The sequence below is a fragment of the Zea mays genome, chromosome 5 (genome assembly GCF_902167145.1).
Source record: "Zea mays cultivar B73 chromosome 5, Zm-B73-REFERENCE-NAM-5.0, whole genome shotgun sequence".
Lineage (NCBI taxonomy): Eukaryota > Viridiplantae > Streptophyta > Magnoliopsida > Poales > Poaceae > Zea > Zea mays.
The window spans coordinates 78,702,457-78,727,013 of NC_050100.1; the positions used below are offsets into that span (position 1 = coordinate 78,702,457).

At 41.6% G+C, this 24,557-nt stretch overlaps 3 protein-coding genes across 4 annotated transcripts; 2 read left to right on the forward strand and 1 right to left on the reverse strand.

The window, feature by feature from the left end:
- Positions 1-6,232: 6,232 nt before the first annotated feature.
- LOC100193941 (FKBP12-interacting protein of 37 kDa) lies at positions 6,233-13,317 on the forward strand. Of its 2 annotated transcripts, NM_001139010.1 has the most exon segments (13): positions 6,233-6,370; positions 6,476-6,696; positions 7,959-8,026; positions 8,115-8,151; positions 8,944-9,031; positions 9,116-9,180; positions 9,261-9,338; positions 9,594-9,641; positions 10,741-10,794; positions 11,835-11,996; positions 12,428-12,497; positions 12,742-12,797; positions 12,896-13,305. In NM_001139010.1, coding segments are annotated over 12 exon segments (1,113 nt in total). In that variant the 5' UTR covers positions 6,233-6,370; positions 6,476-6,501; the 3' UTR covers positions 13,088-13,305.
- Positions 13,318-13,727: 410 nt separating this feature from the next.
- Positions 13,728-17,052, reverse strand: LOC100191155 (uncharacterized). The gene is given in 6 exon segments (NM_001136591.1): positions 13,728-14,125; positions 15,353-15,443; positions 15,877-16,383; positions 16,483-16,553; positions 16,647-16,723; positions 16,808-17,052. Coding segments are annotated over 6 exon segments (1,005 nt in total). The 5' UTR covers positions 16,980-17,052; the 3' UTR covers positions 13,728-14,038.
- Positions 17,053-17,134: 82 nt separating this feature from the next.
- LOC103626594 (uncharacterized) lies at positions 17,135-24,547 on the forward strand. The gene is made up of 8 exons (XM_008647003.4): positions 17,135-17,857; positions 17,955-18,080; positions 18,174-18,371; positions 19,994-20,221; positions 20,391-21,533; positions 22,167-22,526; positions 22,689-23,181; positions 23,512-24,547. The coding sequence occupies exons 1-8, from the start codon at positions 17,348-17,350 to the stop codon at positions 24,270-24,272; spliced, it is 3,819 nt and encodes a 1,272-aa protein (XP_008645225.1). The 5' UTR covers positions 17,135-17,347; the 3' UTR covers positions 24,273-24,547.
- Positions 24,548-24,557: the final 10 nt, after the last annotated feature.

Sequence of the window (24,557 nt, forward strand, 5' to 3'; positions counted from 1 at the left end):
TTGAATCACCTTGAGATTATTATAAATGAGTTGTAGACAATTTTATTAGCTTTCTAAAAAGTCTAGGATCACTTGATTTGGATGCCTGAGACTCCAGTTATAGAGTTTTGAAGTGAGTAGTCGAATTCTGTCCAAATCTGGACAGAATTTATGTTTAGCACTGTTTGACCTTTCTAAAGGTCGAATCTTGTTATGATGATAATACAAAAAATTATAGAGGACTTTATAAGCTTTCTAGAAAGTCCTAGTTTACTATTTTTGGATGCATATCTTGTGAGTTATGAGCTAAACAAGTAGTTGTCGTCCTGCTGTCCAAAAATCAGCAAATATTAAAATGATTGCTTGGAGTCTCTTTTGTGTGGGTAACTAGATTTGGTTAGTTCTTGTCTTGACTAATGAAGTCTTGTGATATGAACATACATACTATGGTGGCGCGAGTGCTTTTTAGCTCTGTCTTTCTTCTGTGTCTATCAACCACTCTAATCCTACACGTTCCAATGCCAACTGAATTTGGCTGGGATCATGTCAGCCTACAACAACCCAAGTTGCCGACATGCTTTGCTGTCTGTCGGACGCACATAGAGTGTTTACTGTTCAATTAAAATATGAACTTACATGGTGAAAAAGCTCCTAACGATTGAGGCAGTACACTTTGGATTATCCAAGTATAGTCTTGCAACTTTTCTGAAAGCATGCACTTTATGTTTTCCATCAGATTTAGAATTCAGTTGTTTAGTATAAACTCTATATATACATTAGTTTAAAATAAAACTCAAGCTTATTGTATTTGCAGATGTATAGTGCTCAGATGGGATCTTAAATGGGACCCCACTTCACCCGTTCGTCACAATCTGGACAGACCCCAAACACCAACGAAACACAGGTATAGTTTTGTAGTATATTTACTTTAATTTACAATTATAATCATGCATAGTTTTATTTGGTTATATGGTTCTGAGACCGGACAAGGAAACCCACAGATGGACATGCGGTGGTCGATGCCTCCTAGAGGACATATTCTTCCTCCTCCACAACCAGGTATGGGATATTGGCCGCCACCACCATGGGGATATCCTACACATCCAATGGGGCCTTGGGGACGCCCCCATGGCCAACACAGCCACTTCCATCACCAGCGGTACGTTCCTGATTCATGCTGCTTGCTACTTGTTCACGCTGCAACAAATTGGCCTTCTTTTTTGGGACTACTCCACTGCTGCTTGTTTCTTGTGATGCCAGCACTTTAGGCTAGGATAGATGTTTATCATGCTTTCCTATATCTTGGTGTACATGTCATTTTGTGATCTTCTTGGAAGCCACATTTTGTGTTTATCATGCTTTCCTATATCTTTGTGTACATGTGATTTAATGTCGGTTGTATATTTATGAGAATTTTGGTTTATTTTGTAGGATTCCGGCTCTCATCAAGTGACTCATCCCCCTCACGATAACTTTGCTTGATAGATGTCTCAATTCTAGTGGTGGAGCTACGAACAACAATCTGATGTCCTGATCGAGAGCGATGGAGCTAATGTTTGAATTTGTGTGTTTGAACTTGTGAACTAAAAATGTGAACTATGGATATGAACTTATGTGAATTTGTGAACTTATGTATTTGGACTTATGTGAATTTGTGAACTTATGTATTTGGACTTGTGTGAATTTGTGATATGAACATATATCCATGTGTTTGAAATCTGTATTGTATGTGATATTCTATGTTGCATGTGATTTTATGTTTGTCTAATTTTTCATTTCTGTAATTTTTATTTTTTTCTAGAAAAGGGATAAGAACGTGGGTACCCACATTCTTAATGTTAAGAACGTGGGTACCGTCGAACTTAATGTGCAGCCCACGCAGACCCACGCAGGCCACACAAGTTCGACGACCACGTGGCCCCGTCGAACTTAACAATAAGAATGTGGGTACCGTCGAACTTATGGGAACAAATTCGACGGCCCCCATCGAACTTAAAAACGCACGTTCTTAATGTTAAGTTCGACGGTACCCACATTCTTAATGTTAAGTTCGACGGCACCCACGTTCTTAATGTTAAGTTCGTCGGGGCCGTCGAACTTACTTCTCTAAGTTCGTCCAAAAATCACCGTCGGTTATATTCGTCGGTAAACCCACATTCTTACTGTAAGTTCATCGGCTTATTATATTAAGTTCGACGGTTTGTCACCCACGTTCTTTAACCAGTTTCCTGTAGTGTGTATAGAAGTGTTGCTCTAGTAGATAGGAGTGAATACCCAACTCTTGTGTATGAAATGGATCAATGAATACAAGTGAATGGTATGGTTGGGGTGGCTTTTATAGCCCTCAACCACCCATATAGCCGTTGGGGCGCATCTGCCAGAAATTGCACTAGCGGACGGTCTGCGGGTAGGGCCCGGACGGTCCGCGACCCTCCAACGGTCGATTCTGACATCTTCAACGGATACGCCTGACAGATCAATGGCTAGATCAACGACAATCTGCCTCGGTGACACCATGCGGACGGTCCGCGCCAGCTCTATAATTCCTTTGGCTCAACTTGTCACCTTCGAGCTGAACCAGGTCTTCACATGCAGACGGTCCGTGAATTATAGTCGGACGGTCCGCACTATATAGTCGGACAGTCCGTGGTTTAGTCGGACTATCCACGATTTTTAGTTCCTGGTCGAAGTCAAAACGGTGTCACGGACGGTCCGCCAGAAGGGGTCGGACGCTCCGCGCTAGGCAATTTCAGAACTTGAGTTTCTGACTTCCCGTTGATCTTTGAACAATCTTCTCCAAGTTGCTTTAGCTAAACTTGAGAGAGATATTATGACTTAGAAAAATATCTCAAGTGGTTTTCCATCTAGTCTAAGTCATGGATCATGAACATTTTGATTCTTTCACTCATATTTCTTCTTTTGCTCAAACTAGCTCCAAAATAGCGATATGTTGATTTTGAGCTTCTCAACCTTTCTAGTAGTGTTGAAAACGTTCCTCAGGGTATTTTGAACTTATCCAAAGAGTAGAATTATTGGTAGTTCATCTATTCCATGTTTTACCCCTATTTGGTTGAGTCTGAGCTGCTTCTGACTAACTGAACTGTTGAATCTTATGAACCTGTGAATCAAAGGCTAGGCAAACTAGTTAGTCTAAATGGCTGTGATGGTCATCAAGCACCAAAATATAAGAAATGGTTTAAGGTCATTTCCCTTTCTTTGCAAACAAAGGACTTAGTTTTATACTCCGATAATTGTTCATCTTGTTCTAATCGCTAATCGAGGGATCAAGTCCAGGTTTAAAGTTATAATTTTCAGGTTTCGTCAATTCACCCACCTCTATGCGACTTTCACTAGTCCTCGTTGGAGTTAGCCACACCTTGGCTTGGAGTCTATTTCAACTCCTTTCTCCGTTTGCTCAAATCTATCAATGCTTGCCTTCCATTATGTTGATGACAGTTATAACGATGCCGTGGCTATTTATAGTCTTCTTGATAGCTCTCCAGTAGAGTAACAACGCTCAAGATCTTGTTGTTGCTCTCAGCAACACTTCCCCTCTCTCTAAAGGATTATAAATGTGCCTCCACACAAATTAGAGAAATACACAAGAGAGGGAGAGAAAGAATATGATGACTTGATGTATGGACTCGTTGGCTGCACTTGTGTCCTTCAAATGGGCGCCTAGGGGATCCTTTTATAGCCCCAAAAGAGCCCCTAGCTATTGCCCCTTTCCTTGCAAAGAAGATCTCAATCCTAGGAAAACCTGCCACTTCTACAAGGGCACCGGACTGTCCGGTTGTCGGGTACCATAATTAGGGGTACCCAGATCACAACCATAAAGTGCCTAGACGCTTGAGTAAGAAGGGGTCATAAGCAAACACGCTCCCAACCTTACCAAGGCATGAGGGACCTAAGTCACGACTCGTTCAAGGCCCACCCCGGGCAGGAGACGTAGTCATGACTCGCCCGAGACCAACCTCGAGCGGGAGATGCAGTCACGGCTCGCCCGAGACCAACCTCGGGTGGGAGAGGCAGTCACGGCTCGTCCGAGACCAACCTCGAGCGGGAGACGCAGTCACGGGTCGCCCGAGACCAACCTCGGGCGAGAGACGCAGTCACGGGTCGCCCGAGACCAACCTCGGGCGGGATACGTAGTCACGGCTCGCCCGAAGCCAACCCCGAATGAGCAACACATTTCCGACTCGTCCGAGGGTGCCTCGGGCGACTGTCTGGTGAGGCCCGGACTGGCCCAAGTTTGGCCAAACTTAGCCAAACTTCTTTACTCATTTTCTTCTCCACTTGATTTCAACTATTAGGAGGATCTTCCTGTGACTTAGACAAACACAATTAGAGTATAATTCATTTGACTGAGTCGTAGAAGATTACCTCTTTTCAATCTTCTGCTAGCTTTACTGTTTCACCCCAAACAAAGCTCCAAATGACACTTTCTCCACATACTTAACCTTTGTCTTCATTTTGCTCCTTTTGGCCTATTTGAGGTCGATGTTGGACTCTAAAACTCTAAGTCTCCAAGACTTGATCCAGATTACCATCTATGAGCTCCAACACCCTGCATAGGTCACACAAAACATATCCAAACACAAGAACAACCCAAACTTAGGATCAAAGTAAACTTAGCTATTTTGGGTTGCTTCCAGGTTTTGGCTTTGACACTCCTTCTTCTAGTGACCTTGCTTTATGTCTTGAGCCTTATGACTTACAACACATAACCACTACCTCATTGGTTGTAAGTCATGTCCTTAGATAGTGATTCTCGATGCACTATATCTTTTCTCAACTCGATCAATCATTAACTTTGCAAGTCTTCTTCTTCACCCCTGACTTTGGGTTCCTCGGTCTCCTTGACCTTCTCCCATGCACTCGGTACCTCGAAGCTCTTCTTGCCTCCATCCTTGGCTTGACTAGTTGTCTCCAAGATATGCACACCAAGTCTCGCATAAGCAATGTTCTCCTTCACTTGTGATGTCCACAACCATAATCAACTTAGCCTTTGAACCATCACTCTTGAACACTTGTGTTGAACTTTACAAGCTTTTATACCAAGCACTTGTCCAACTCTTAACACACTTGTCAGTTTTTTAATTGAGTTGTCATCCAAACCACCAAAACCCACAAAACCCACAAAAGAGCTTTCAGAGCGCCATATGGCCCCTATGATAGGTTTTCGGGACATGAAGCTCCACGAGGCATGATCTCATTAGCAAGTTGTATGGTGGTTTCGTTCATAAAGAGTCTTGAATGCGTTTTGGCAGTATCGTACAATATAATCTTGACAACATTTGATGATGCTGGCATATTACACAATGTTTCCTTTAGTTAGATTAGTTTCAACGTAGCGTGACTAGAGAGAGAAGTTAACCCAAGTTAAAAGAACGCTACATCGTTTGTTTGGTCTAGTTGTGGCTATGAAAAAACTGATATGAGACGTAAGCTGTAAAAAAGTTAAAAACAATTTGGTGGAAGCTGCTAGAAGTCACTAAAAGTTCTTCCGGATACTTGCAAAGTTTTCCATAAAAAATCACTAAAAACATGTCTAAAAATGTTTTATTTTTGCAATGCCAGAAAGCCAACTTTTAAAAAGATATTGACTGGACTAAACCTTTTAGAGGGTGTTTGAATGTGCTAGAGCTAATAGTTAGTTGACTAAAAAATTTGCTAGTAGAATTAACTAGCTAACAAATAGTTAGTTAACTAGTAGTTAATTTACTAAAAATAGCTAATAGCTGAAATATTAGATAGGTTGTTTCGATGCCTCTAGCTAATTTTAACCACTAATTATTAGCTCTAGTGTATTCAAACACACTTTTAGTTTAGTTTGGCTTCTGACTTTCGAGGACAACCACGATCAAAATTCAAAAGCCAAACCAAACACAAACAGATGTCACGAAGAAACGGAGCTCACAGCGGCGTACTTGTTCCTGGGAACAAAGCGGCAGCAGGGGCGCAACCAAAATAAAAAATGAAAAAGAAACAGCGCCAGCTGATACGATACGACGAAGCCGGCAGCGTTTTTATTGGGCCGAGGCCCAGCGTACGGAGGGTTGTGCCACGAGGCAGTCTGGTGGGAACTGCAAGTTGACGCGCGGACGTACGATCCGTAGCGGACGGAGATCCTACTTCGACTGCTCTTTTTCTCTAGCCTCGCTAGGGGGTCCCGGACTCCCGGTTCCGGCCTAGAGGATCTCGTTCCCGGCCGTCTGCCGCTCGGTCCTCACCCGTCGCCGTCGCCCCCCTCCCGGTCCCGGCCTCCCGGCCTTCCAAATCGTCAGCGCAGGGCGCACACGCTTGCCCGCGCCGCCCAGCCAGCGGCACACGCCTGCCCGCGCCGCCCAGCCGCTCTCCCATAGCCGTCGCGCCGTCCCGGCCCTCCAAGGTAATGTGACACACTAGTCGCTCCTCAGTCCTCACTGCCCCTCTAACGATCTCCCCGTGCATTAATCTGGTCTGAACTTTCTTATTGTTTTGTCACCGATGGCAGATTCAGATTGGTGTTTTGCTGGCACCATGTCCAGTCCGTGGAGCCCTATGAGTTTGGAGGAAGAGGAAGAGATCCAAGAGCTCGATGCCGAGGAGCAGCAGGACGGTGAGCAGCCGCAGCAGGGTGATGGGCTGCAGCAGGGGTCCACAGCTGAAGCAAGGGCACAACAAACCGGAAAGAAACGCGCAAGATCAGTGGCCAACTCGTCTACTAAGTCTGAGGTATGGAAAGACTTCAAGTTCAGCAGAAGGTGAACCCGAGTGTTTAACCTTGCAAGATTTTTTTTTTTTTTGCTGACAGTAGGAATGGAACGTCATCTATGTTGAGGCATGTTAAAAAAATTAACTTCCAACTACTGTCTAATAGAGCTGAAGTGAGCAACTATTTCCTGCAATATGAGAAAAATGATGATGGGTCTGGTCGTTACACTGTAAAAAGGGATATCATGGCCATGTGTTTGAAAGGGGAAGAAAATAAGTCACTGAAGCTATCAATAATAATCTTGGCAGAGTTAATTTCACCTTAGATAATTGGCAACCAGATTGTCAAAATTACAATTGTATTTGCATTACTGCTCATTATATTGATGCTAAACGGAAATTGTATAAGAGGACCATTTGGATCAATAAATTGCATCCACCACTTGTCACTTGATATGGTTTCTATTGCTGATGAAGGGCACATGTCTTTTGTAATGGAAAGTTGATAGTAAAGTTATTTGCATGACCCTAGAAAATGCATTGTATAATGATAGAATGGTCGCTACTAGTACTCTTCAAGCTTACTTGCTGTGTGAAGGTGCTCTTCTTACCTAGCCTTTTCTGGTCTAACTATATTTGAAGGCAAACAAGATTGGCTCTACTCCAAAATCTTTCCGTTCCTTTCCACTAGCTAGGTAGGTCAAGGCTAAAAAACAAGCATGCCATGAACTGATAACCATTTATCACTTTTTGCAAAGCTTAAGTCTATTTTGTAGGATCTGAAGTTTATTATCTTGTCAGTAGATGTGGTTATGAGAATTTAAGTTGGTGGTGGAATGGCTTTAACATAGGGAAGAGGGATGGTTTGAGTTTGAAGCTGAACCATGCAACCTTGTTATGCTGGCGCCTGGCATCCAAGTGGTGCCGTAATCAAGAAATTGCAGATCTTTTTAGTCGGTTATCAGATTTGCTATATAATTACTATAGAAGATATGAGATTATGTGATTTTTGCTGACAGCTGGGGCTGAAAAAAATGCATTTTGTAAGCTGAAAAGCTCGCTTTAAATATTGCTCTGATTGTGCTCGTTTATCTCATAATACTAAAATTAGTCAATGTGGAACATATGTCAACCACACTTTGGTTAGGTTTGGCTCAACGTTTCAATTTGGAAGTTGCTTCTAGATTATAGTTAATATGATACTTAGTCAGAATATTTAGATTTTGAACAGATCTTGCTAGCTTGATATATACCCTTTGTTAATACTGTAATTTGTGGTGCAGGCAAAGATAAAGGTCGAGGAAAGTGCACCAGGAGCTGCGACAGGAGTGATTCTGTCTCTTCGTGAAAGGTACATCACATTTTATATTTGACTTTTTGAGAAAATGAATTTATATTGTTATAAATGGACATAGGAATAACATACTTCTCCTTTGTAGTTTACAGGACTGTAAACAAAGCCTTGCATCCTGCCAGGTTTGATGTCATTCACCTTTTCTGATGTTCTCATTTTCTAGAGCATTAAAATACTGTTATGTTATCTAGTTGTATAATATGTTACCTGTTCTAGTTTATTATTCTATAATTTTGGTGTAACTTGTTCACTATAAATCAACATTCACTTAGTGTCTTAGTGGTTGTCTGGATCCCCTAAATAGAAACCAGTTCTGACAAAACAAGTTTTACTAGGTATTTTAGAAAAAAACCAATTTAAAGTTGGTTAGTTTGTTAGACTGTACTTGAAGAGTTTTTTGTTTGGGCGGCACAAGCCTAAATGTCCAAACAGGACACTGCTTTGCGCGATACACACCTCACCCATGGCTAGTATTGTGAAGGTATTTCATGTGCACAGTGCTCATGAACTGGCCATGATAAGACCACCCTGCAGCCCTGCCAGCCGAACCAAGCCTGACTAGTGATGAGTGCAGTCTGCAATCCATGCCATTATATTCCCTCTCCAATCCATGATTACCATATAAATATATAATTAGCTCTGCTTGCTGCTGATATGTTGGCATTATAAAATTTGTTAACTAACAAGCCTGATGAAGAAGTTGACCTATATAAATAGAATTGCATTACTGAAGTGATAAGTTCTTTTTGAAGATTTAGGTAGGAAAAAAAAGAAACATAAGATTTTGGTGGATTAAGTGAGTTGGTCAACTGTTGCTTCCACTTCTTTCCAAATGCTGTAACAGTTTATCTGCTCTACCTAGGTAAAAATCATGATCTTTTTGTCACTGGAAATTATTTGAACTATTGTAACAGGTGGAACTTGAAGCTGCAAAATCAGAAATTGAGAAGTGGCATTCAGCATTTCAGAGCATTCCAGCTGTACCTTCTGGTACCAGTCCAGGTTCGTGAATTCAATACAACTCTGTATTAATATTTTGTATTTCCTAACCAAATCACCAAATATGCTAAATTATCTCAAATGTAGATCCTGTTTCAGTGGTATCTTACCTCAGTAACCTGAAGTCATCAGAGGAATCATTGAAGGAGCAGGTTTTTTTTGTCTTTCTACAAGGGACTGTTAAAATGGTCCTTCCTTTGCTTCAATTTTAATTTGGTTGTTACATACTCAGCTGGAGAAAGCAAAGAAAAGGGAGGCAGCTTTTATAGTAACATTTGCAAAACGAGAGCAGGAGATTGCAGAACTGAAGGTACCCTCTGGAAACCTCATTTTGCTATGAGATGGGACATGAAAATATGGCTAAATCTGTTGAATATTTTGTCATATAATTTCTTCATCTCTAGTGCACAGTTCATGATGCCAACCAGTTGGAAACTTAATAACTTATTATCAACGCCTTACTTATTTGATGGAAATATTTGTAATTCTTGCTGCTGCTTTGTTCATTTTGTTCCCTCTCATTCTCATGATGACTGTTCTTTTTTGTGTGTGTATTAATTCACAGTCTGCAGTTAGAGATTTAAAAACACAATTAAGGCCACCGTCAATGCAGGTAAACACAATGCTACTTATGTTATTATTTATGTGAAATGTTCATTTATCAAAACAGACTATCTTTTTTTTTGTATTTTGGGGTAAATCATTGACGACTACATTAGTGCCCCACACCCAAATAAAAGTTTGGGGTCTTTGTGTTCTTGCCCTTGTAGAGGCTAATGGTGTTTTTACCCATCTTTTCTAACTTTGTGATGTCACCTCGTGTTTTGAATAAACCGTTTGCCCCTTCTTTGGATGTCTGTTAACTTTGGCTGGATGAAACATATTAGAAAAAGGAGAAAAAAACAACATAAACACGTGGGAAAGGACGAAAGTTCTGTTTATACATTCTGTTTTCTCCATCAAGAACAAATATCTTTCACACAGATGAATCCATTATACTTGTACCAATGCTCGGCAGTCGGCACTAGGGCGGACATGTGGCAGCGTGCATGTGCTTGGCCATGGTGGGCTCCGTCGTCTGCCTCCTTTCCTCTTTTGCCGTTGCCTATTTTGTGTTTGGTTGGAGGGATAGGGGAGTGGGATGAGGCATCAGATATGTCGGCCCCACCTGTCAGCCCTGTTCTCTTTCCTTCATTTCTCCTCCCACATGCTGTGTTGCTGGATTTGCCCTCAGTTGGCCTTATCTTTTCCAACCCCGCCATAACACACTTTTAACTCCCGTTGGCTACTAAACCCACCCACACCACTACTTTTCTTAATCCACGCTTGTCCTAGATGGGACAATTTATTTTTTCGGGATTAGTGGTATTTCATGGGAATATTTCCTAAGTGGGATGTTTGTCCCAGCCGTCTCCCAAACCAAACACCCACAAAAGTGGGATTGCCGCACATCGTCTCATCCCTGGAACAAAATGGTACATTAACTGCTGCTAATGGGATGAGAGGTAAACAGAGAATCTTCAGTTTGAGAAAAGAGGGGCACAAAGAAAAGTGGTGGTAAAATGACCAGAGTTGAACTAGAGAATGCCATTGCCCCATCTAAAGTATTACTTGAGTTCTACTATGTCTTCAGTAATTGCCTTTAATTTTGTTTAACTGGTGTTAATATTCTGGTTAGCTTGATTTAGTTCATCTTGCTGTATGGTAAACAGACAAGGAGATTGTTGCTTGATCCAGCAATTCATGAGGAATTTACACGCTTAAAAGTAAGTATTACATTCCCTGAATCAGACAGTTCTTATTTTATTGTATCATCTTATACCTGTATGTTTAGTACATCCAAAACAGTTTTCTGTATTTGTTTCTTTCAATCCTTGGTTTGGCCATTTTACTTATTTGGGCCATATCCACTTTGGCCCATACATGTCTAGTATGGGTATCCAATCAAGTATTCAAGTACTGCATATTGAAAGTTTAGAATAAAAACTGGATTTATCCATGTAGGATCCAGGGCATAGCTGTGACGCATAAGAGGACAGGCCCTGACAAGCACCAGCCACACACCTGCTATGCCAAGGTACCAGGCTCTTTTGTCCTCTTGTGGAGGACAGGGCTAGGCAGCAGGTGCTCGATTGGCTTGGTGATGCTTGTGATGAATGGGACCTGATCAGTATTTCTTTCACTTAAAAGCAGTTTGCTGTTTGTTTCGTATAGGAAGCATAGCAAAGGTTTATGATTTCCTTTGCATTACCTTCTTACTGTTTGCCAAATATTGGGGGGTGTTTGAATGCACTAGAGATAATAGTTAGTGGCTAAAATTAGCTAGAGACATCCAAACACCCTAGCTAATAGTTCAGCTATTAGCTATTTTTAGTAAATTAGCTACTAGTTAACTAACTATTTGTTAGCTAGCTAATTCTACTAGTATATTTTTAGCTAACTAAGGGGTTGTTTGAATGTACTAGAACTAATAGTTAGCTGGCTAAAAATTATTAGTAGAATTAGCTAGCTAACAAATAACTACCTAACTATTAACTAATTTACTAAAAATAGCTAATAGCTAAACTATTAGCTAAGGTGTTTGGATGTCTCAACTAATTTTAGCCACTAACTATTATCTCTAGTGCATTCAAACACCCCCTAACTATTAACTCTAGTGCATTCAAACACCCCCTTAGAAATAATACACATATGATCAATCTGAATTTTAAACTTATGTTTTATTTAATTGCCTATAAAAGGTATAGCTGCCACATTATCTTGGTTATCCATGTATTCCAAATCTTAAATTCTGCTTTTGTGCCAGAATCTTGTGGAGGAGAAAGAGAAAAAAATAAAGGAGCTACAGGACAACGTTGCTGCTGTCAATTTCACTCCATCCAGCAAACTGGGAAAAATGCTGATGGCTAAATGCAGAACATTGCAAGAGGAAAACGAAGAGATTGGGGCGATGGCATCGGAAGGAAAAGTAAGCCTTTTTTTTCCTTATTCCTGCTTAACTTTGCCACCATGTAAATTTTGATATGCTTTCAGATTTTTACGATCACCAAAACAGAAACGGTGTACTTGGTCAGTTTCTTTTGAAACAACAGACTTCGTAACAAAAGTCAGATCTGCTCTTATTTCGCTGAATCACTCCCTCTTTCGTTTTATAGGATGCATTAGGGTTTGGATAAGTCTTTAAATGACATTATGTTTAGAACTACTACAAAATAATGCTATGTCAAAAGATCTGTGAAATGCAAATTTATAAATACAATTCTGCTACACCGAGTATGCATATAATTCGGATAATTGGTAGTCAAAACGCATAAATTTCGGCTTCCTTGTATCCTAATACCCCCCCCCCCCCCCCCCCGTAAAAGGAGATGGACTTGTAACAGGGCATCTTTGTTCCAGATCCATGAGCTTGGGATGAAAATCGCCGTTCTGAAGTCGCAGAACAACGAGCTCCGGAATCAATTTGATGGTTAGTGATACTCTAGCCGATAGGTGCTGCTTTCTTTACAATATATTTTTTAGGTGTTTCTCAGTGATCAGTGCTTGGCCAAAGAGTATCGCCCACTGCACCTTCCAGTCTAAACTGTTTGATTTTGTGTGTGCTCATTTTACACTTCTTGCACCACGGTTAGATTGAGTGCTGGTGGTCGGTGATGGCTGGCCATGGACCACGCATATATGCGTCTGACCTTTTTTTTTTCATTTGCTGTCAGTTTTGTATAAGCACATGGACGGCGTGACGAATGACGTGGAGAGATCAAACGAACTGGTAAGCGTCACCGTTACTGCTACGACTGTGCACTGCTGTTAGTCGGTTGCCTTTCTCTGGTGACGAGGTTTTGAGCTCGCATTTTTTTTTCTTGTCAGGTGGCCATCCTGCAAGAGGAGCTAGAAGCCAAGGAGTTAGAGGTGACTAGACTGAAGGAGGAGACGCTTTCCCAGAAGGAAGGCACTCAAGAAGCACCGGCACCGGCACCAGCTCCGGTGGAAGAGGGAGACGGAGCTGGAAACGATCTGAAGCCGGCTTCAGATCCGCTGCAAGTGAAGCTGGAAAGTTAAGGGGAGACGGAGGGGTGGAAACGACCAGACGGTAGTGTGTTTGTTGAGACTCCCGATGTGCGGGAAGTCGTAGCATATTAGGCCAATCTTAACTAGTAGAACCGTTCGATTTTTATAATATCTATGTTCATTTTAGTTCTATCTATATAGTTACAATATAAAACATGCTCTCTATCTCTCATCTAGATGTGTACGTATCTGTGCCGCAGTTGAAGTTCTCCGACTGGTCTCGTTGCCTTCGTCATACTCTCCCTGCACCAATCTCTCTACCCCTACATGCCAACATCACACAGTCAATCTTAGCCCACCGGACGACGATCTACTGCGAGTTCACACAGATAAAACATGGATCACGGACGATTATACTATCTAAATGGCCGTGTAAAATACTATTTTACACTATTTTTAGAGAGTATTTTACACTATTTGTAAAGAGTGAAGTTTGAAATAGAGAGAGATTAGAGAATATGTAATACTATTTTACACTATTTGTAGAGAGTGAAGTTTAAAATAGAAAGTAAGATAGAAATTAAGGAATCTGCTTGAGACTGTTTTAAACCAACTCTAGCCACGCCATGTGACGTAACAATGTTTTGCATGGTAGATACACCATTTGCAAGTGTAGTTTGAAATAGTGAGTGGAATAGAGAGGCTGTTGGAGACAGTCTTATATTATCAAAATTACAGTGCTCAATGCATGTAACTCCATCCATTCCAAACTACCATAAGAAAACATCATATTGTTTTGCTACAGGTTCTCATTGGCTGAACCAGTAACGATGTCCAAACAGTTTATCGCATCAGGGCCTGTCCACGTTACACTTCACATAAAAAGCTCACATGCCACAATGTCTGGCATCACTCAAGTCATTTCCGTTACAAAGCGACAACTCATCTGGTGCTTCGATTATTTATCCGCGACGCCAAGTCAGTCAACGCTGGATACCCTCCTCAAGCCCCATATTTAGGCGCTTTCCAGAGCTTAAATGCCACCTCGTGCAGGAAGCGCTCAGCAAGCATAGCAAGGTTTCCACCACGCTGTTGATCACATCACAAGAATATATATGGTCAGTCAGTCAATACTCGTCCTGGAAATCCAGATCAAAGAACAGAGAAGTTCAACCACACCACAGTATTGTACTGTATCCATATATCTTTACACAGAAGGGTCAGTGGGGGAAGTATAAGATGCATAACGATAGTTTCATGGATAGTAACAATTAACGAGGCACAGCTTAACCATGTCACACAGGCTGACCCACTCAACCATGCCAGGGCCAAAAATCAAAATCAAATATGAAACAGATATATATGGTGCAGTATAGCACGTGCGTGTGAACTCTTGTTCACACCATATTCAGAGCAAAATCTACACTTGCCTTCAGTCTCTAACCATTACCATAACCAGCCAGAAATTTGCAAACGGTGTTGCTATGCTGCTGCGATTCGGAATGTTTCTGACGGTTGCGTTATGCACTTAGGGTGTTCCGGCAGAGGTAACTTAAAAGGATATGACCACATGTGTAATGTATTCATTCTAGTATAGAATATGGTGCCAGAGCCAGACTTTCACTTTACCATGAATCAGTTAACGACATGTAGAATTTCAATGCATTAGCATAATTTTGGTTTCATAGTACCGCAGTTTGGCCTGATATAAAAATGCCAAGGAAAGAAAAGTAGAGAGTCGCCCCAGAAACATTTGGCAATGCACACAGCAAAACTGCACAGATCTTGCATGATGCCTATGGTACATATCAAGCTTTTATACCCCCCCCCCCTAAATTGGTAACACCCTGAATCACCAGTTTTGATAATTCTTGTGGTGCAGCTTGTGATGTGCACAGACAATATGATAGCCCACTTCAGAAGGGAGAACCCATCAATCATCATATAACTGTTATCTACCCACTGCCCTAAACCTTTTACAAGGTACGACCAAGTCGACCATATCTTAAAACAAGGATTCAGAATCGCCGGTGTGACGAGCTGAGTATATCACGACAGGGACGTGTCTACCCTTCAAGGAATCAGTGTGAACATACATATCATGTTTAATTTCAGTTCAGCAACATTAGCCTATACACATTCTTTCTATTGCTGGCCCAACACCTAAATAAGAAAGGATAACTTTGATGATTAAGTTGAACTGTAAACATCTAACACAACAAAGGGCCAAGATCACAAGATTAGAAAAACCATATCTTCTGCAGCACGGAGTACAAGTTTCAGCTATACATAATAAGAAGCATAGATCTAGCTCACCTTCATAAACTCCTCAAAAGAGAACCCTTTAGCCAAATCAACACGTGTTACTCCGTCCTGCCACTGTGCCAGCAAAATTGGATGATGAAGTCTGCACAGCAAGCAGCAAACAAATCTGTGTGAGCCTCACAACATTGTAGTGAGAAAATCTATATATGTACTTCTATTCCTCTTATGAAATCTTAATAAGTACTTCCTCCATTCCAAATTATAAGACATTTTGTTTTTTCTAGATACATTCCTTTCACTTTGTATCTAGACATAATGTATATCTAAGTGCATAACAACTGCTATGTATTTATAGAAGCCAAAAAATCTTATAATTTGGTACGGAGGGAGTAATAATTATATTGATTTCCAGGATGGATCGATACAAACTCGAATAGTCTTATTTTGGGCTCTAAAAAAATCAAAAGAATGAAGTGCATTTTCATCAATTAGACTAGAGAGATTGCTCCAGGTGGCTTAACTTGTTGCATATTCATTTTTATTTGCCAGTGATCAAGGTGAAGGGAAACATCTACCTGACATCATCTAATGTACGCCCTGTTTTCATTGTGTAGCTCTGGCGTGGACGCAGTAGATTCAAGTCTGAATCTGTTTCGGTTGAAGAGGTTAAAAGGGAAAACTCATCCTTATTTCCAGAAGCAGACCCATAGCTCAAAATCACAGATACATGAATACGCGAAGCAATAGCTGAACCAACAGGCGCAGATTCCAAGACTGCACCAACTAATTTGTCGAGCCGATTGATATCTGTCTTCATTCCTAACTTTCCTAACTTGCTGCTTGTGTTCTCCATGGCAACATGCATGAAGACTAGATCGAATTCAGATGTTTCCTGCACATCCCCATCCGAGAATCCTAGCAGATCAAATGCTCTTTTGATTAATCCATCCTCTTTAGTAATGCTGGACGAGCCAGATTGTGGGGCAAAATCATTGGTTTTAAAAACATGGAAACCAAGATTCGCTGCGAAGGAGCTGACATGGGGGCAACTGGTGACCAAGGCAGCTCTCAGGCCCATAAACCTGAAATTTCAGGGCAGCTACAACTGGTTAGTACTCTTACAAGATTAATTAACATCTTGTAAAGCACATGGATGGCACATGCATCCAGTTAGTACCCACCTCTCAAACAGCTTGGGAACCACGAGCTCCTGTGGATCCACTTGGGCAACTTCTTGACCACTTTCCTCATTCTAAAATGTAACAAGTTCAAGCACTATTACATACATCTCTTACTTTCTCGAGCAATCACTCCATTCCAACACAAATGGGAAGCAAGATCTCACCTTTCCGGGGTAGAGATGATCGTAAACGTCGAGCAGCTGCGCCAGTTCCAAAATCGTGCTGCTATTATCCTCGGTGCCTAGGCGTATCACAGCACAGAACTACGAACTGAGCGGCGACAAGTGACAAAGATGACGGGAGGTGAAGTCCGATGGATTAGTACCGGTCGTAGGATGGGAAGTCGGCGGGGAGCGTAGGGTGAGAAGGCCGCAGCAGGCGCGGGAGGCGAACGCGTCGAGGTGGCTCCCCGCGGCTGCGGAGCCCGGCGGGGGGATGAGCGCCGCGGCGTGGCCGGCGGCGTAGACGACCAGCGCGCGGCTCGGCTTGTCCGCCATGGCCGCACCCGCACTTCTCTCGCCGGAGTCGCCTACTTGCCTCCTTTACTCTCTGTCTGCCCCCTCCGCGGTGCCACCACGCGTCTGGACAGGGCCCACGTGTCACAAGGACGACAAGATTATTAATGGGCTGATCATGGGCCTCTAAACTGACTAGGCCCACTTGCAAAATTCTAACAGCCACCAACGTCCGCGCAGAAAAAAAAAGCAGGAAAAAAGTCGAGAAGGAAAACCCCTAACCCTAGGCAAGGGCCTCCCCCGCCGTCTCGTGTCGGCATAAACCCCAGCCGTCTCTCCTCGACTCTCCGAGGCACGGCCCTGCCTCTCCGCCTCGACTCTGTGGTAAGCATCGCGGCGAGGGAGCTCCGATGGCCGGGAAAAAACGGACCCAGACTGATCGCGCGGTTCTGGAGGCGGTGCCTGCCTCGGACGCTATCCGGAATGAGGCTGCAGCTGCGGAGGCGCCGGCGAAGAAGAAGCTGGCCATGGAGCGGAAGAAGGAGCGGAAGGAGATGGATAAGGAGCGCCACCGCCAGTCGGCCGAATTTGCCAAGCCCCAGCCGCCGGCAGCGGAGTCTGCGGCTCCTGTGAATCCCCCGGCCGCTCCGGTGGCTGTGGGACCGGGACTGCACATGAACGTGTTCAGAGACCTGGCATCACCAGAGGCATCGGTTAGAGAGGCTGCAGCCGAGGCGCTGGTGGTGGAGCTCCGGCAAGTGCAGAAGGCGTACGAGAAGAGCGCGCGGAATGGGGAGAGGGATGCTGGTGATGGGGATACGCAGATGGAGGCTGAGAAGGACGACGGGCTGGATAACTGCGCCCCATCAGTGCGTTACGCCATCCGGCGGCTTATTCGTGGCATCTCTTCTTCTAGAGAGGTAGAAATGTTTTTCCATGAGTTCAGGACAAGCTTAGTTTGAGTTGGCTGATGTCACGATCTGCTTTACTCTATTAACTTCGGAAATTTGTTTGCAGTATGCAAGGCAAGGATTTGCTTTGGGTCTTGCCGCTGTCCTCGAATCGATTCGGGCAATCAAGGTGGAAGCAATTATGAAGTTGATCCCTAATTTATTGGAACATTCATCTTCTATGAAGGGACCGGTAAATTGAAAAACTAATGTCACTACTCAGTACTCATTATGGCTATCAACATGTCTCTTTCCTGTTTTGATGGCAACTTACGTTTCTGTTTAGGAAGCTAAGGACAATCTTTTGGGGCGCCTGTTTGGATTTGGAGCAATTGAGAGGTCTGGTCGTGTGTCACGACAGTGGTCACGTGACAAAAGCTCACCCATTGTTAAGGAATTTGTGAGTGTGGTTGTAGAACTCGGTGGCAAGAAACGATATTTGACGGAGCCTGCAGTTGCTGTGATTCTGGATTTAGTCAGGAAGGTACATCTTTCAAGCACACACTGATACGGCTTTAACACGTGATACTCTTTTATTATAGTGTGATGCATATAATGTTAGGATTAAACTTTTTGCGCCGCTGCCAGTGATAGAAACGTGCAGTTTTTTATATATTTATCATTGTTAATTTCATGTTATGTATTCCCCGTTCTTTTTTTTGAATCAAGTTATTTTAATTAATTAGTGATCTTACCAGTGTTATATAAAAACGAACGGAGTAGCTAATTAACAAAATAATTGCAGACTTGAAGCAAATAATTTTGTTGGACTATATGTATGTATGAATATGAGGTGTAGTTTTACCCTATCCGTCTGATAGAAGTGCTAATTTTTCACTTGAAGATGACATCTTGTTGTCCTAGTACCACAGTTGGATGTGTCCAAATATTTCACAAAAGCAAAAAGAACAATGACGGAGGAAAACAAAATTAAAGAGACTGAAGTTAGGGCCCATGCGCAAAGCAGTGGAGACAAATAAAATGTTACTATCATACTACCTCTGTTGTTTTATACTTGTATTGATGCGGACATGATCTGAATTATATTTGGCCATTACTTATAAGCATTTGTTGTTATAAAAATGTTAAATTTTGAAGTACTTGCATGAAAAATATACTAGTACTCTTTTCATATGACACAATTATAGTTAGTAAACCCTTTTTTTGTGTGGAAGGTTTGGCCTGTGGATGGTATCGTACTAAAGGTGTTTAGCCCAATTTGGATTGCCAGAATCACTCATCAAATATGATTGTGTGCTGTCGCAACGCACCGGAACTAGTACTGTTTTCATATGGCACAATTATAGGCAATCTCTTGTTCATAACAATAAATTTTGACAGTTTATTATATTTTAAAATCTGCTTTAATAAATATTCCTTTGCAGCGACTTGCTTTACAATACATTTTTTGTTGGTAGGAGCTTTCATGGTATCCTTATCACGAGTTACATTTTTATTTGCCTTTTTCTAATGGGTATTGTTGTGACAGAAGAGATTATTAATAGCTCTATATGAGCATGGACTGCATGGTTATGGCAGTTGTTATGTTAGCATTGTATTAGTTAATTATTTAGAAGTTGCAAGTTGCAACATTATGGAAAAAAGGAATCATGAACAAGATGTCAAGTGAATCCTCATACATTTGCAGTGGCCAGTGGCACATTTGTAGTAGTACCGTTATCAAGGTTATTAAAACGGTAAAATGTTGGAACGCTCATGGATCAAAATTTGACTTTTAAACGTTTAAACTTTGTTTAAACGTAGTTTTAAACAACACAGGAAAAATACCAATACATCATAATTTCAGACAATAATATGAAGTTAAATACCAAAATAGAGAGATTAGTGGCCTACCAAAACTTCACCCATGAGCTAGATTGAACCTCAAAAGTAACTAATAGACTGGACCCAAAAGTAGCTAATGGTCTAAAATGCATAAAACACTGCGTTTTACAGTTTAGAACGCCAAAACGTGGTTTCAACCTCTAATTAGAGTTTTGACGTTTAAACTTACTTTAAACATCGTTTAAACGTAGTTTTAATAACACTGACCGTTATTTTGCCACTTGGTTTATTTGGTATCTGCTAACCTATCTTTTGTTGTAGCTGCCTGATGAAGCCATACTATCTGAGGTTCTTGAAGTTCCTGGTGTTCAAGATTGGTTTAACAAAGCTGCTGAGGTTGGAGATCCAGATGCACTCTTTCTAGCTTTGAAGTTGCAAGAGAGAACTATTGTCCAGAAGGAGATATTTGGGAAGCTCCTGCCTTATCCATTCAGCTCGGACAATTTTTTTGCCGAACAACATCTTAGATCCATTGCTGCTTGTTTTAAGGTACTGTTCTCACTGATAGTATAAATGAGCATAAATAATCTCAAATTTTGCTACCACTCAAACTCATCCCAGTGTTCTTTGTAACCTGTGTTTCTCACATTGTTATTAAAGTGTCCTATGTTATGTGTCATTTTGGTGCTGATCTTTTGGTTTGATTTAACGTGTTCAGGAATCTTCCTTTTGTCTTCCACGTATTCATAGTTTATGGCTTGTCATCACGGAGATGCTTGTTCGAGAAGCAACATCTCAGCATGATATTAGCACCAGTTCTGGCAAGAAGCACAAAAAGAATAAGAAAGCCAGCTCCTGTGAGGATAACAGAAGGAATCTACGTAATTTCTGTGAGGTTATAATTGAAGGATCTTTGCTGCTCTCCTCTCATGACAGAAAACATTTAGCATTTAGTATACTTGTTAGCCTCCTCCCAAAATTGTCTCCTTCAGCTATCCAAGTAGTACTGTCCAGCAAAGTTGTTCAGGGTTTGATGGATATTTTGTCAAATGAATCTTCATGGTTGTATAATGCCGGCAAACATTTTCTGAAAGAGTTAATGAGTGTTGCAAGTCATGACAATGATCGGTGTGCTGCTGTCATTATCAACTTACAGAAATACAGTGGTGGAAGATTTGACTCCATGACAAAAACAAAAACTGTTAAAGAGCTGCTTCTCAAATTCCATAATGTTGAAGATTGTTTGTATCTTGTGCAAAATTTGATGGCCCTATTCGTGGATGAAGAATCTGTTACAGACGAACCATCTGATCAAAGTCAGACAACTGATGATAATTCAGAAAATGGCCCAACTGAAGAGCAGGACCTTTTTAGCCAAGGGAATGCTGATCTTCTGAAGAGCTGGGTGGTGAATACAATTTCTTGTGTTCTAAAAAATTTAAAGCTTACTTCTAAAGGGAATTCAGATTCTGAAATGGCTAGGTGCATTGAAGAAAAGTTTCAAGTGCAAACGGAAATATTAAAATTCCTTGCTGTCCAAGGTCTGTTCTCAGCATCTTTAGGAACTGAGGTTACATCATTTGAGTTGCAAGAGAAGTTCAAATGGCCAAAGAATCCCATATCCACATCGCTACGTAAAGAATGCATAGAACGACTTCAATTCTTGCTGGAAGATGCACAAAAGGATGCATCTTTACATGTTCCTAATGAGGTCAAATCCAATGACTTAGGCTACTACCTTATGTGTTTCATTAACACCGTATGCAACATCCCCTCAGTCTCCCTCTTCAGGATCTTGAGTGGCCACGATGATAACGCATTCAAGAAATTGATGGCAGTAGAATCAATGCTTTTCCACGAGGTTTGTAATTGTTTGTGTTCTATCTTATTAAAAAACTATGCTTTATGTTTTTCTTTTATGGTTGGTTACAAGACGATCTTGCTAAGTAGATTTTTTACTTTAGGGACCACAGATGCTCTTCCTGATTTTGTACACGCTTGTCCATACTAAAAATGTCCAAGTTATCTGGTTGAATGAATTATTAAAGTAGAATCTAAGCTTCATACAGTGTGCTCAATGATTATTGCTGTGGAGCCAGAGATTTACTAGTGTTAGGATGTATAGTCTAACTATGTGAGTAACTGAGTATGCAGGACTTCGCTTGAACATACTAAAACAAAAGCATGTGCACTGAAGCTCCTGCATGTTTGAACTGCTGTGGTACAACACATGTATCATTACAGCTGATATGCTTCAATGCAGTAAGACCTGATTGCAGCTTCACCAAGTTGTAGTAGTAATTTTATTTGTTTTTTATTATCTGGCAATTGAATTATGGACTGTGTTTGAATGGGTTCTTTTGTGTTGCTTATTTAAATGGGGTGAAAATAGAACAAGAACTGGTGCTTATTTAGAACTAGTGTTGTATTTTTGTACCATATATTTTTCTCTGTTTGCCATCTAATTTTTATGGTTTTTTTTCTCTGTGGATAGGAGAGAAAAACTGGTCCTGGATTGGAGTCTACTAAGATGCATGCAATGCGTTATCTCCTTATACAGTTACTGCTACAAGTTCTTCTCCATCCGGATGAGTATTGGGAGGCTGCAGTTGATGTGACTATATGTTGCAAGAAATCCTTTCCTGTCATTGCTCAAGGTGATAACTCGAGTGCACAAGAATCCGCTGAACACGGTTCACAGGAGTCTGATGAGGATGGTTTTGAGGAATCTGACGAGGATGGTTCAGAGGATCCCAATGAGGAAGTTTCCCTAGAGTTTATGGATGTTCTTGTCCAGACTTTCCTCTCTATTTTGCCTCATGCATCTGGACCTGTGTGTTTCACAGTTGAACAGGCAAGCATACAAAGCTGTAATCTTATGAACTGATAGTGTGAGGAATCTATGCTAATAATACCTGGGATATGCACATGTGGTCTTGTCTTTTATTATTTTGCATAATGCCCTCATGTAAATGATAACTGATGTGTTATTCATATCTTTTCTTTGAAACGACAGGTTTTTCGTGTGTTCTGTGATGATATTACAGAAACTGGTCTCCTTGATATGTTGAGGGTCGTGAAGATAGATTTGAAAGACCGTCATCAAACAGATAGTGATGATGAAGATGATGGTCGTGTTGATATTGAAGACGATGATGAAACTGTAATGGAAGATGAAGAGGTTGGGGAAATTGATAATGTTACAGATGGTTTGGATGAGAATACAGATGATGATTCTACTGATGAAGATGATTTGGATCAAGATGATTTCAACAAAACAGTCCCGAATGAGACAAAAGGTGGAGGCAAAACAGAAACTACTAAAGATGGGGATGATTCAGATGATTCAGATGGCATGGATGATGATGCTATGTTCCGTATTGATCCTTACATTGCAAGGATATTCAAGGAGCGCAATCTTCCTGGTAGTGATACTAAGCAATCCCAACTTATGCGATTCAAGCTTCGTGTGCTGACGTTACTTGATATATATCTTCAGAGGAATCCAGGTATATTCCATTTAGCCCTTACTACAACAGTTTTCTGTCTAGATGCTCTTATGAGTTGTTAATGATCTTTTTCCAATTCTTGTGATATTTTCTACAGCAATACTATATTCTAATGTGGTTTCAAACAGTTCAGTGAAGAGTCAGCTTGTGTCAACATTCTCTTTATCAAGTTAAAGAACTGTTTGAAGGCCTGCGATTGATTGTGTAATTTATATAGAATTATAGCCTATACCCTATAGACATTAAAAATAGTACTTGCAGTTCCCATCGAATTACATTGTGTAACTTCTGTTCTATTGTTTCTTACATCCTTATGTTCGGCCTCTACAGGGAAAGTTCTGGTGCTGGAGGTGTATTCTTTCTTAATGCAAGCTTTTGTAAAATCACATGGTGCTGATGGTACTGAACAGTTCAGGCAACGTATTTCCGGCATACTGCAGAGGAGGGTATTCAAAGGGAACGAGTATCCAAAAGGCGATGCCGTCGAATTTGGTAAACTCGAGAGCTTGTTGGAGAAAGCTCTGAGGTTGACATCGCGCTCAAGATACAACACGGTTGCTTCCGTAGCACAGAACGCCACATTTTGGATCCTGAAGATCATCAACTCGAAGCACTGTTCTGAGCAGGAGCTCGCACGCGTGGTTGATCTGTTCCGTTCAATCTTGAGCGATTACGACAGGAAGAAATCGCGGCTGAAGCTTGGCTTTGTGAAGCAGGTTGCTAAGAGGAACCCTTGGATAGGGCAGAAGCTCTTCGGTTTTGTCCTGCAGAGGGCCGAAAACACGAAGGCGCAGTATCGGAGAAACCAGCTGCTGGAGTTGGCAGAGTTCATACTGAAATCATGGGCCGATGGCACGTCAGAGATGTTCTTGAACCATCTGTCTCAGCTGTGCGGGTTGATACAAGCAGCCCTTTCAGCCGTTGCCGAAAACAAGTCGCGCCGCAAGGAAGTGCGCAACTTCTGCACTGGGATCCTGCAGACGGTGCTGAAGCTTGGTCTCAAAGACCAGTTCCAGAAAGCGTTGAGTCCTGAAACTTATTCCCTCTGCGAGGCCAAGCTAGGGGCTGCGTTTACCGCCTTCAAAAAGTGATCATGTGGGACACCGATTAAATTCATTTCACACAGACCGTGGATCCTTGGAAGTTTTATAAGAAGAATTAGTGTATCTTCTAGTTTTTGAGCTCGGTGAGAGTAGGATCAATCAAATTAATGGGTGCTTGTGCTAGACTTTTAGCCGCAGGGAGGGATGCATGTACAAGTTGCTTGGGCCCTTATTGGATACAAAATGTTTTTATGTTGTTGCGTACGTAAATTTGAGCAAATATTTTTTTTATTGAAAGAGCGTATTTGGATAGGGCGCCTGAAGTTTGTGAAT

Excerpts from the sequence above, each read along its gene's own strand:
- LOC100193941 (XM_008682999.2), top strand. The coding sequence starts at position 6,469 with ATGGCAGATTCAGATTGGTGTTTTGCTGGCACCATGTCCAGTCCGTGG. Across the intron at positions 10,795-11,834 it reads AGGAATTTACACGCTTAAAA|AATCTTGTGGAGGAGAAAGA; the intron begins GTAAGTATTACA and ends CTTTTGTGCCAG. Across the intron at positions 12,798-12,895 it reads TGGAGAGATCAAACGAACTG|GTGGCCATCCTGCAAGAGGA; the intron begins GTAAGCGTCACC and ends TTTTCTTGTCAG.
- LOC103626594 (XM_008647003.4), top strand. The coding sequence starts at position 17,348 with ATGGCCGGGAAAAAACGGACCCAGACTGATCGCGCGGTTCTGGAGGCG. Across the intron at positions 21,534-22,166 it reads AATCAATGCTTTTCCACGAG|GAGAGAAAAACTGGTCCTGG; the intron begins GTTTGTAATTGT and ends CTCTGTGGATAG. Across the intron at positions 23,182-23,511 it reads ATATCTTCAGAGGAATCCAG|GGAAAGTTCTGGTGCTGGAG; the intron begins GTATATTCCATT and ends CGGCCTCTACAG.